This window comes from Elgaria multicarinata, chromosome 2 (assembly GCF_023053635.1).
Source record: "Elgaria multicarinata webbii isolate HBS135686 ecotype San Diego chromosome 2, rElgMul1.1.pri, whole genome shotgun sequence".
Taxonomy (NCBI): Eukaryota; Metazoa; Chordata; class Lepidosauria; order Squamata; family Anguidae; genus Elgaria; species Elgaria multicarinata.
The window spans coordinates 67,357,513-67,371,289 of record NC_086172.1 but is presented as its reverse complement, the minus strand read 5'-3'; the positions used below and the strand labels follow the sequence as shown (position 1 = coordinate 67,371,289).

The window sequence follows — 13,777 nt, the reverse complement described above, 5'->3', positions numbered from 1 at the left end:
TACGCTACCTCACATGGTTGCTGTGAGGATAAAATGGGGAAAACCACGGCCAGTATCTATTGAAGCCACTCTGCTTACATAATTGACATAGCACTAGTGTAAGCAGCCTTTTGCACAACACCAATAATGCATGCCGGAGTAATTTTTTTTCCATGGAACCCCATTGCACCAGGTAATTCTATTAGCATTGGGCTGGAGGTTGCTTATGCCAGTGCAACATCAATGGTGTAAGCTGAGCGGCGGTGTTGGATACTGTCCCTTGTATGTCTCCCTGAATTCCTGAGAATTGGCAGAATATAGGATGATGATGAGCATAATTTTCACTTGCTGAAATTAAGTGCATTCAAGATGCACTAAAATGAACAGAAAACAGTCTGGCTCTCCCTGTGGCCTATTGACACTAGTTTAAAATGCAAGTTTTTTTTTTTTTAAATCTGAATGCTAAACTGCATGCTTGGACCACCTTTTAAATGTCATTCTGAAGAAAGCAAAATGGGGAGAGAAGAGGAATTGGCTCTGCTCTTGGAAAACCTTTAGCTGGCATGCTTGCATTCTTTCCCTTTTAGTCTGTTTTAACCATACCTTGAACCATGAGCTCTGCAGACACAGAAGCCTTCCCAGCGCTATTCATCACCGTGCAAGTGTACGTTCCAGCATCGGCCAGCTGAGCATTTTGGATTTCCAAAAACTGGATGCCTGCTTTCTCAAACATGTTGAAACGATCATCTTTCTGCACCTGAATTTCAGCCTGCGTGCATCATGAAAAAAAATACCACAGTTTTACAGGTGCAGTCACTGGGGAAGGGGGATACCTGTCGATTTCTGGCAAATTAATACTTCATCCTTTCCTATTTTCTCTGTTTTTACAATCTACCCAGTCTCTCTGTGCCATATTTATGTACCACAAGAGGTCATACCCCAAGAGGTCAGACCGCAACCTTTCCAAAATATCTAATTTACTCCAGGGAGAAGATGAATTTAGTATATGAATATTTCAAGCCCTGTTGGCTTAAACCCAGGGCCAGAGTCAAAATGCATTTTTACCAGATTAGAGACTTTGAATCAATTTACAGCACATGGTTGAGCATCACATTCTAGAAGCTACCACCTAGGTGAGTATTCCAGTCCCTCCTTCTTGTGCGCTGTCCAGCCATTCATGCCCAACCTCAGAACTCTTAAGCCCTTGCAAAATAGTTTACAAACATCATGGCAAGAAAAGGCAAATTCTTCAGGCATAATAGGGGAAGGATCCAAAGTTGTCCCGGTGCTAGCACTATTGACGTTCTGCCAGCGTAAACCAATACATCAATAGCACTTATTAGTGTGGCAGGTTTCCCGAGAAGCGATTGAAGTCTGCACTAGTGCTAGCAGTCATGGATTGTTCCAACTGATGTGAACTAAGCAAATGATGCTCAGAATTTGGCATTAAGTACAGAGTCTGAATATGAGGCATCAATGGCCACATCTCATCCTGTTTCTATGGATTGCTTTTCATCTCACTTGGAACTACGTGAATGACCATTGGTGATATGGAGCCATCTTGTTGAGTGCCAGTCAGGAAGAGCAGGGGGCCATGCTGGGTGGAGTTCTGTATGCATTGCTTAGACATGAGAGGGTGCCTGGTGGCCTTCTAGAACAAGAAGTTATTTGACTCCTGCTCAAACATTCTAATCTGGTCATAAAAGCAACAAAGGAACTTGTGGCACATTAAAGATTAACATATTTATTCTGGCATAAACTGTCTGATGAACTGGACTATAATCTGTGAAACTTTATACTATAATTAATGCATTTGTTTTTAAGGTGCCGTAAGACTCTTGGTTGTTTTTGCTACAATAAACTAACCTGGCTACCCTCTAGAAATTGTTACAATCTAGAGACAGGTTCACAATCCACCTATCACCAAATCTCCAGCCTTCACTTCAAGGATTTTAGACACACCTGGATTCTACCAGTTTTTTGGATCCTGTATCCATTTTTGCTTTTGGCCTAGCTACCCCCCTCATAACACCTCTGTGGCTTTATTCAATACACTCCGCCTACAGCTAAGCAAATTAGAATTCATTGTGCATGTGTGTCTGTGCGTGTGTATGTGTGACTGTCTGTGTTTAAAACTATAGTTGCCAGTTCTTGTATTAGGGAAACGTGTAAATTAAAAAGACAACAAGAGGCAAGGCAGGCTACTTTAGAAAAAGAGATAATAAAGCTGGAAAAAGAATATTGGCAAACTAAGAACAAACATAAATTAATAGAATTAATGGCACAAAAAAAGGAATTAGAAAATATTAATTTAGAAGAGGTACAGAGGAATTTAATTTATATGAAAAGGGAATATTTTCAAAATAGTAACAGGAACTCTAAGATGCTTGCCAAACTCACACAGAAAGAAAAAGCCAAAAATGGGATAGGGTTAGTAAAAAATAAGCAGGGTAATGATTGTCATTTGATGAAGGATAAAATAAAAAAATTTCAGGATTTTTTTGAAGAGTTATACAAGAAAAGAGATATCCAAATGAAGAGGACGGAGGAATATGTGGATAAATTTTTGAAGAAAGGATTAGAAAAAGAACATAAGGAAATAATGGATAATAAAATATCGCAAAGTGAAATAGAGGAGGTTATAGACCAGCTTAAAGCAGGGAAATCACCAGGGGCAGATGGTTTAGGACCAGAGTTTTACAAAAAATTTAAAACCTTAATAGTGCCAAAGTTGCTGAAATTATATAATGCAATAATGGAGGGGGAGAGGATCCCAGAGTCATGGGAGCATTCTATAATAATTTTAATTCCGAAACCAGATAAGGATCTAACTCTCCCCGATTCATATAGACCAATTTCACTAATAAACCAAGATGCAAAAATTTTTTCAGGCATTTTGGCTAAAAGGTTAAATAAATGTATAGCTAAATATGTAGGGGAAGATCAATGTGGTTTTATAGCAGGTAGACAGATGCACACATTAATAGGTAGAGTTTTGAGTGTAATACAGGGGATAAAAAAATCAAGGATTAAGGCGGGTATTTTAGCGTTAGATATATTTAAGGCTTTTGATTGTGTGAGCTGGCAAACTTTAAAGTTGGTTATAAATAAAATGGGATTTGGTACTAAATTTAGAACAATAATAGAACAGTTATACTCTAAAAGCACAGCTGTAGTGGTAGTAAATGATGGAATAACGGACAAGATACGACTAGCTAGAGGGACAAGACAAGGATGCCCACTCTCGCCAGTCCTGTTTGTATTGGTGATGGAATTGTTGGCAAATGCAATAAGAGAGGATGAAGAGATAGAGGGGATAGGTAATAGTAATAAAATTAAACTGAACATGTTTGCAGATGATACATTGATGACTATCAGAGATCCTTTAGGTAAAATGGAAAGAATTAAACAGCAGTTGAATGATTTTGAGGAAGTTACGGGGTTAAGGATAAACTGGGCAAAATCGGATTTGATGTTATTCAACTATACTAAAAAGGAAGAAAGGGAGTGGGAAGGGAAGGCTTCAGTTTTGAAAAGCAAGGAGAAAATTAAATATTTGGGTGTTAAGATTACAAAAAATTTAGAAGATTTGGGAAGTGAGAATTTAAATGGATTGAAAAAAGAATTGGAGGAAGAGTTAAAGAGGTATAAGAAACTGAATCTTTCCTGGTTTGGAAGAATAGCTTTAATAAAGATGAAAATTTTACCTAAGATTAATTTTTTCTTTAGAATGTTACCGATAAGAATTTCAGTGATAGAATTAAAAAGATGGCAGAATCTTATAAATAATTACTGCAATGAAGGGAAGAGATCAAGGATTAATAAAAGTAAATGGTATTTAAGCCAAAAGAGAGGCGGACTGGGTCTCCCAAACCTTGAGTACTACTATCTAGCTAATAGGTTAAGACATGTTGTTGAAGCAATTATAGGGGTAGGGGATTTGAAATGGATGGAGGAAAATACGCTAGGGAATATTGAGTTGAAATTGCAAAATGTGTTTTTTAAGCAAAAAGGGAAGGGTAAATGGCTTAATGATTTAGATAACCAATTTCTGAAGTTCCATTGGGAACTTTGGGATAATTATAAAAAGGAATTGTTTTCAAGTAATTCCCCCTTAACACCGGTGATAATGTTAAAGAAATTTCCTGAAAATTTAAAGATGAGGTTAAGCAAAGTTTTAAAAGAAAGAAATAAAATGAAATTAGGAGAGTGGTTAAGGGGGATGAATACAAGAGAGAGGTTGGAAGAAGTTTTGAGAGATTTGGAATTAACGTGGTTAAATTATTTTCAATTAGAACAATGGACTAAAAATTGGATAAGAGAAAATGGAGAATGTAAAGAGAGGACGAAATTTGAGGAATTAATTGAACAAAAAGAAATAGATAAGGGACAAAACATAGGGATAAAGGGGTTAGTGAGTCAAATATATAATATATTAGTTGAGAAAGGAGGGCTGGATAGTGCTGGGAAAATGGTTTGGGAGACTGATCTGAAGATACAAATAGGACAACAGAGGTGGGATGGACTATGGAGACAGAGAGTGTTGAGAAATATGTCAGTAAGAATAAAGGAGAATTATTATAAACTTGTATGGAGGTGGTACTTAACTCCGGTTAGATTAAATAAGATTAATAAACAGCTTTCAGCAGATTGTTGGAGGGGTTGTGGAGAAAAGGGAACGTATTTACATATGTGGTGGGATTGCATACATGTGCAAAAGTTATGGAAGATGGTGTTTTATGAGATTGAACAGATTGTGGGATTTAAAGTAGAAGTTACACCAAGGATTGCATTACTCTCACTGCATGATGATCCTAAATGTAATAAAGAAATGAAAGAATTGATAACGAACCTACTGACAGCTGCGAGGTTGATAGTAACTAGGAATTGGAAAATAACAGGAGATTATTGTATTGAAGAATGGTATAAAGAAGTGTGGGACATTGCTATAAACGATAAATTGACATGTAATATAAAAATGCAAAGAGGCATAGTAAAAACGAATGATTTTGAGAGTATATGGAAAAAGTTCCTGGAGTTTGTATTTTCTAAAGGAAGGGGGGTTCCACCAACAGATGAAACTATGAGTTTTTGGAAACAAGAATGAGATCCCGAGGTGGGGGGAGCACTGTTATGTTTATTATATTATGTTTAATAGGTTAATATTGAATATATGATAGTAAGGTATGATAATATTTTGTATTAAGTGATTTTGATTTGTGTTTGTTGTTTTAATAATAAAAATATTCAAAAAAAAAAAAACAAAAAAAAAAACTATAGTTGCCAGTTCTGAGCATTCAGTATGTGAAGGTTTATACATTTAAAACTTAACATTCTTTCAATATTTCCTTGACAATGTTTCTCCTTATCTTTGTATGTAAGGTCACTCGGTAGGTATTCTTGCACTACAAGTCTTCCATGTCTTTCAATGTGCTTATTTGGATAATTCGTCATGAGAAAATCCAATGTGCCCATGGATACCTCTCTTGGCTCCTGTCAACCTCCCTGCCCCTATTTTAAAAATATTTTGTACATATGGGCGTCTGGATTGCTGCAAAGCAAAGTGCTGCCCTCCAGCACAATATTTTTGGGATTCAAAAATGTGGTTTTGAGTTTGGTGCTCAGACTCCATCTTTGCTTTGTACTTAGGTTTTTGAGTAAATTATTTTTCTTTTAATCTCACCAATTTGGCTTCTGGGAAACGATTGTTCTGTCAACAGCCATACTCCTCATGGCAGCCATTTTATGAATAGCCATGGTGCCCCAATGGCAGCCATCTGGTGAGACAGCACTCTCAAAATTCCAAGTGTTCCCACCAACTCAAAAAGGGTTGGGGACCCCTGGAATAAACTCTGACATACCTTACCATAATCTAACAGAGGTCTGTGGGGGAGAAAGACTGAGAAATTTACTTTAGGAGAAAGTAAAGGTTGAAAACCTCAATTTGCACACCAGAAGAGGAAATGATCCATGGCTAAAGATATGACAAAGACAGTCATAAATAAGCCTTCAGTTTCATTTGCTTTAGAGGAGACCAAGTTGAATAGCCCTTCAGGGAACCATACCTTGAACCAAGTGGCTTGAGGCTGAGGTCGCCCTGTTACCTTACAGGAGAATCTACCTGTCTGTCCCTCTCGCACAATGACCCGGTTGGGTTTTGTTGCAAACTTGGGTGGACATTCGCCCCAGATGCTTGGCCGTTGCTCTACAGGTGGAACATTAAGTCTACCACTGGAAAGGAAATAATATTATCAGAGCTTAATAGCCCATCTATTGACTTTTCAAATAGAGCATCACTTCTTGAATCATGCTTCTTAATGAATTTTAGAACAGTGTTCAAGTGATTAAAACAAAAAAGGCAGTAGAAAGCATGGTGCCCCTTTGTGAACCAATTTCCACTTCTGTTTTGTACATAATGCACACATGTCCTAGGAAGCAGAGGCCTAATCAGCCATTCCCTTCAGAGTACTTGAAAAGAAGTTGTGACAATTTTTTTCATACCTGGCACAATATGCATGTATTTGCTATCCTGTTACCTGTAGCCATGTATGAAAAGTAAAACTTAGCTCTGTCTAACAATACAAAATTGAAATGTTGCTAGCAATCTTTATTATGCAAGTATTGATCCTCCACGCTCATGATAGGGCATTAGAGTGTATGATCAATACTACTGCTATAAGGTTCTCCAAAGGTTAAACACCATTTTTCTACATGCTTTCATCCAATGTATGCACAACACACAAAAGCATGCTTTTTGACAGTTCTAGTGGCTCATACGTAACATTAAACAGTCTAACTGAAACAAACAATATAAACTTTCGTCTGGGTTTGATTTTCCGGAATTATTTCCACAGTGCAGTAAAATCGCCATTGTTCAAATCCTGATCAAAAGGCTAGATCTTTCCATTTTGACCCTCTGGCAGAAATGTATGAGGCTGGACATGCATTAGAGCTGCCCAAGCTTCCTAAAGCAACTCTTGGATTAACTTGGAAATTACCCAAATTCTTCCAGAAAAAAAAATAAGATAATTTCACAGACAATCTGAAGGCTTGGAAAAATACTCCCATTTTTAGATTTCCCCTTATCCTTACAGAAAGTGATGGAGCCATAGTAGCTAATGGGAAAAGGATGCTACCTGAGCCAAAGTGTGTGTGTGTGTGTGTGTGTGTGTGTGTGGAGAGCCATGATTCTGGCTCTTGCAGGACCTTTCCTAATAGACTCTATGCAAAGAGCATTCTAATTTATCTGGACTTCAGATAATTGGAACAGTTTAGATATCTCTGGGCTATTCACCATGTGCTTTATGAAGCTGCCCATAACTGTGGAAAATCCAGAATATATTTTTCAAATCTCTGTGGCAGCTTCTGGTGTAAATTAAATGTTAATCACATAATAATAATAATAATAATAATAATAATAATAATGTTCTTCTTTCAACTGGTCACAAAATTGCAAAGGGTTACAGAAGCTGCATCAGGCTTTTGTTCTAAGTATCTATATAACAACGAAGGAAGGAACTTTATCCATTCTATGGGTGATTCAATCTTATTGGTAAATTCAACAAAGATCCCCATGAAGCAAAACAGGCATCCACAATATAAGTGAATTCACCTAGAACAGAGCTGGGCCACTCCAAGAATCATGCTGGAAAGGTTCTATGGCAGCATAGCTAATGTAAACACTTTCTGAATAAATTTAATATAAACATTCCCAAAGGAATGATGTGGCAGGTTATAGTTGGGGGATAAATGGATCCCCCACACTCTGTAACTAGAGCACACATCACGGATCTGTCACTCTTTGACTCAGCTGGCTTTTGGAATCAGTTCCTGGCACATTAGGAAATGTGAAAATTCTCCCCTTGCCTGCAGAGTGTTCCAGTCAACTGGGGCACCCAACTGACCTACTAGTACTTACTCCAAATCTTATGAACCAAGAGAAATCGCTTTAAAAACAAAAATCACAAGATGAGCCTAAGGATCAAGTGATTTCAGAACACCCTTTGGTAATCAAGGTTTATTTTATGCCAATGTGGTCTATAGCATTTGAAATTCTCAGAATTTGACCATAAATATTCTTAAACTAGGCATTCTGTAACAAACTCTGAAACTGGGCTTCCAGCCATATGCTGCTATATCAAACAAGCTGTGTTAAATTAAAAGCATTTAACATTTGGGGGTTGGGCAGTGTTGGCCCAGCTCTGCTCATGCTTGACAAACTTACAGAACAAGCTACTTCTGTGACAATTCATCAATTCCAAGTCAACAGAGTTGGTGACTTTCAATCATAAGCAGCCTTGAAATAGGAGACAGTATTTCTGCATGACCCAAACCCATGCAACGTATGTTGCGCAATGCCAATGTCAATGTCAAACATCACAGCCACACGCTAGCGGGAGGTAATGAACGGTGATGAGGTTGAAGCTGTGTATTTCAGGCAAACCAAGGACATTCTTGGGCCTTGTGCATTTCACAGAATAGCTTACCCATAAGAAAACAAGTTGTGCCCATCTCTTTCTGCTTCTGCAACGTATTGGAACACTAAGAGAAACCACATACAACCTCAGCCCAAGGAGAAGTGAGAGTGATGTCAATGCTATAATATGGGTGAGGCTTGATAATTCTGAATAAGATAAGTTCTTGTTGAAGATTTAAATAGGCAGCTAGAAATATCACAGAATAATAGGATAGTAGAGTTGGAATGGGCCTATAAGGCCATCAAGTCCAACCCGCTAGTGAATGCAGGAATCCCCATTAAAGCATACCTGACAGAAGGCTATCCAGCTACATCTTGAATGCCTCTAATTGGCTCCATTGTCATACAGTCAGGATGTTTTTCCTGATGAACAGCCAGAATCTGGCTTCCTGTAACTTGAGCCCATTATTCCCTGTCCTGCACTCTGGAATGATCGAGAAGAGATCCTGGCCCTTCTCTGTGTGACAACTTTTCAAGTATTTGAAGAGTGCTATCATGTCTCCCTTCAGTCTTCTCTTCTCAAAGCTAAACATGTGCAGTTCTTTCAGTCTCTCCCCATAGGGCTTTGTTTCCAGACCCCTGATCATCCCTGTTGCCCTTCTCTAAACCCCCTCCAGCTTGTCTGCATTCTTCTCGAAGTGTGGTGCCCAGAACTGGATGCAGTACTCAAGATGAGGCCTAACCAGTGCTGAACAGAGGGGAACCAGTACCTCGTGTGATTTGGAAGCTATATTACTATTAATGTAGCCCAGAATAGCATTTGCTTTTTTTGCAGCCACGTCATACTGTTGCCTCATATTCAGCTTGTGATATACAACAATTCCAGGTTCCCAATGAAAAAGGGATAAGTTTAAGAGCCAAACTAAACAACATATGAATTGTATCACATTAAAAAAAACAAATAGCAGTGAAGGCCTTCCTGATCAGGACCAGGACAGGACCCTGGCTTGTAGGGAATGGGGGTAATGATGAAAATCGCCTTTGAACTTACAATTGGCCCTGAGAAGGAAGCTTTCACTGTCACTAATGGAAGCTTCCTTCCCAGGGCTTCCACACATTTCACTTATTGACTGGGTTTGGATGACATGATAACCCACGAAGGGTTACAACCCATCGTAGGTTATTGTGTCTTGTGGTGGGATTTTTTTTAACCCACAGTTAAAAAATAACCATCAGTGTGCAGAATGGGTTATTTAAACCACCAGTGGTTTTCATGTCATATGAAAGGCACTGTTGGTTATTTTTGTCTGTTACAGAGTTGCTAGGCAAAAGCGATCAAAGTGGCAGCTGCCACTCTACTCAAGCCCACAAAAATCAATTTTTGGGAGCAAGGGATGATGGGATACAAGCAGGAGGACTGAGAGGAGGTGGAAGGGTGGGGGATGAGTTAGTCAACACGCCATGGATTAATAATCCACTCACAGTTGCTTATAACCAACTCACGGTTGGTTATTTCTCTGATCATGTGGGGAGTACCAGCAAAATAACCAACTGTGAGTCGACAATTAACTCAACATTGACTATCGTGGTGTCTGAACGAGGCCATTGTCTAGTTTGGCTGTAATTCTAATCAGCTGAAAAGGACAAACACACAGGATGATGAAGTAACATTACAGCCTTAAAAGGCAAGTTAATGTACTGAAATTTTCTATAATTCTTGATTGCAAGGAATGCCTTTGAGCATGACAAGATTAATATTACTAATAGGAAGGGGTTGTCTTTTTTTTTTTAGCTATTTCAAAAGCTGTTCATGATAAAAAAAGCTATCAATAGATTTCTGCTCTCAGAATGTGAATGCCACTAGAATTCTTACCCAGAACTTTTGGCACTGGAAGGTAGACTGTACTTCTTCAGAACAGTTCCTAAAACCAGAAAATGGAAAGACACTCAGTTATAAAAAAAATATTTATGAGGACTGTTAAGTCTGGCGTCAAGGGTAGGTATGGTCAGGCACCAGCCAAGAGCCCCCTGGAGTTGCTCCTCCTTTTCACCATTGCAACTGGCTTGCTCACCTGACTGTCACTCTGCCCCAAACAATGGTGGTGATGAGAAGGAAGAGCAGTATATGCCCCTGCCCACTTGCTCCCTTGCTCTCTCCCTGTCAAGCAAGCAAGGGTATCGACGATGAGAAAGAGGAGGAGAGCTGGAACATCTCTCCTACGAGGGAAGGTTACAATAGCTGGGATTGTTTAGCTTGGAAAAAAGGAAGCTAAGGGGAGACCTGAGAGTTATACACAATTATGCATGGTGTGGAGAATGTCGATAGGGAGACATTTTTCTCCCTCTCCCATGATATTAGAACCTGGGGTCATCTCATGAAGCAGATCAGTGGGAGATTCAGGACAGATAAAAGGAGGTACTTCTTCACACGGCACATAGTTAAATTATGGAATTCACTACCACAAGATGTGGTGATGGCCACCAATTTGGATGGCTTTAAAAGGGGTTTAGATAAATTCCTGGAGGAGAAGGCTGTCAATGGCTACTAGTCCTGATAGCTGTGCTACCTCCAGTATCGGAGAAAATACACCTATATACACCAGTTGCTGGGGAACATGGGCAGGAGGGTGCTATTGCACCCTTTCCTGCTTGTGGGTCTCTGGTCAACAGCTGGTTGGCCACTGTGTGGACTAGATGGATCCTTGGTGTGATCCAACATGGCTAGCCTTATGTCCTTATGTAGTGAGAAAGTAGGCTCACTGAGGGAACCGGATGACTGAAGGGTGTATTGCCAAAGCCACCTCAAAAATCTGGAGCCAGCAATAAGGATGGCAAATGTATGCAGTCTTTTGGATTTATGGACACTGGCTGCAAAGTTAACACATATTTTAAACTCCCTCTCCCATTATTTTCTAATTAAAGTTATAATAATGAGAACACAAAATATGCTTCCACATTGGCCCATTTTCCCCTTGATGGAAAACACACAAGCTCTTTTAATGCTGTTTATGTATCACTATAGAAGTGGAGAAATCACGCCTGGAACGCTCTTCCAGAACATTTGAGAACTACAAGTTCAATCGCAGCTTTTAAAGCTCAACTGAAAACTTTTCTTTTTCCTAAAGCTTTTAAAACTTGATGTTGTGCAGACTTTATACTGTTAGTTTTACCCTACCCTGTGCCTGCTTACCCTACCCTGTGCCTGTTTGCATTCTCTTCCCCTCCTTATTGTTTTACTAGGATTTTATTAGATTGTAAGCCTATGCGGCAGAGTCTTGCTATTTACTGTTTTACTCTGTACAGCACCATGTACACTGATGGTGCTATATAAATAAATAAATAAATAAATAATAATAATAATAATAATAATAACAACAACAACAACAACAACAACAACATTGGGCCCACTAGTCCAGGTGAGCTATGTGTGGTGAGGTGCTTTCCAACCACCTCTAAAAGGAGCCTAAAAATGAGCCCTATAGACAAAATGAGAAGTTGTTCCTGAAGAAGTACGATATTACCTTTAACTCCACGCTAGTATTTTGCCATGCAAAGAGAGCCACTTAACAACCACAACTATGTCCTTTGGCATTTTTAAAAATCACTCATTGATTTTTAGTCAAAGATTTGTATTTGCATTTACTTCCAAGGGCAAAGGATGCAGCCTCGGCTCAATTTGCAGCATGTATCTGCGTCTGATACACTGTATGTTTAGCACCACCTACTGGACGTAGGCACATTTACTTACAAATAAATGTTACTAAAAGTTTTGCTTAGAACAGTACAGATAGCATGAAATGACCAAGAAACTAAACTAAACTATAACTAAACTAAACTATAACTAAAGTTAAACGTACATTCCTGAAAATAATCATGTCTCCCCCCCGCCTCTGAAAACACAAAAAACACAGTGGACAGTCCTGAACTGTGAACCAGAATGTCCCCAGTTCAAATCTTGCCTGCACCGGGAGCAACTTGTGGCCCTCCAGATGTTTTGGCCTATCACTCCCATCAGCCCCAGCCAGCATAGCCAATGATAAGGGATGCTGGGAGTTGTAGGCTGAAAAGTTTGGAGGGCCAGAAGTTGACCATGGCTGCCCTAGGGACATGACTTGTCTGAGCTGATACTGTCAAAGTGGAAGTGAGCTTCACCTGAGCGCCTCTGCCCTTCCTCTCCTTGGAAAAGATATGGGAGTAGGCAGTTTTCTTTTCTCCCATTAAGAGGTATTATTTCATCTCTTGTGACAGGCAATTTTTCGATCTGCTTCTCCCTTTCTATGCCAACCGGTGCAATGCATGCTGCATGGAACATGAACCAGTCAGCCTACACTTTTACCTTCCACTGTTAATTCCGCTGTCACCTGGCGAACTCCACCAGCATTTCTGGCCTCACATGTGTAGGGGCCACCATCTTCCTCCTGCACCCCTTTGATCATCAAGCTGAAAAGCCCGCGAATGCTGCGGTCTGCTATACAGCGCTCTCCCTCTGCCACGGGATGCCCATTTCTGTACCATGTGATCTGAGGTTCTGGGTTTCCTCTGACCTAGAAAGATTCGGGGGAGGGAGAGAGAATGGGGAGAAAAGAAAGAAAGAAAATGATTTTATCTGGAAGAAATGCAGAACACTGCGAGCCAACGGAAAGTATTTTCTGAAGTAGTATCTGTTAAACACATACAAATTGTTGGGAGCCAAATGGCAAAAAACTACGAACAAAAAGAAGAGAAGCTATTGGGTGCATCAAGCTGTTAAAGTAGCAATGCTGTTCCAACAGGCTCCCACCCAGGCATTTGTTTTTCTTTTTGCCTGTTGAGTTTTAAAAGCTAAAAAAAGTGAAATTTTGAGAACCAAATTCATAAGGCAAACTTATTAGAGCACATTCCAAGATCAGACGGCAGAACTGTGGCAATTTAAACTAGACTAACAAATTTAGTGTGGCATGAAATTCACAGCCTAGGGCCTTCTTTATCAGACACATCCACTATGAACATTATTTAACACTATATAAACTGTCAAATATTGCCAGTGGCAAAATAGAACTGTTGTATTTTGTGCCTCCTAAGTGTATACATGTTATAGTGTAAGTGGAAAATTTGGTGAATAGTGACATTAACACATGAAAGCTTACACACATGAATTTTTAGAATATCCAAAAATAGCTCTTTTTAGATAGACAGTAGCGAATGTGGTGACCAAAATGGAACTTTAGGATTTTTTTAGGATGTTTTAATAATGTATACTATGTTTTAATTCAGTTTTATGTATTTTATACTTATTGATGCTCTCCGCCTCAATCCAAACGGAGAGATGGGTAAGAAATAAATTATTATTATTATTATTATTATCATTATTATTATTATTATTTGCTAGCATCCACTGGCATA

The 13,777-nt window shown here is 39.1% G+C and overlaps 1 protein-coding gene across 2 annotated transcripts in view; it reads right to left on the bottom strand.

Moving 5' to 3' along the window:
* Nucleotides 1-13,777, bottom strand: part of MYLK (myosin light chain kinase) — a 226,823-nt gene that overhangs the window by 118,993 nt on the left and 94,053 nt on the right. For both annotated transcript variants that reach the window (XM_063116671.1, XM_063116672.1), the window contains exons 3-6: nucleotides 12,732-12,939; nucleotides 10,269-10,317; nucleotides 6,045-6,210; nucleotides 583-748 (exon numbers count right to left, since the gene is read on the bottom strand). In XM_063116671.1, coding sequence (XP_062972741.1) covers nucleotides 583-748; nucleotides 6,045-6,210; nucleotides 10,269-10,317; nucleotides 12,732-12,939 — 589 coding nt within the window. The remainder of the gene's footprint in view (nucleotides 1-582; nucleotides 749-6,044; nucleotides 6,211-10,268; nucleotides 10,318-12,731; nucleotides 12,940-13,777) is intronic.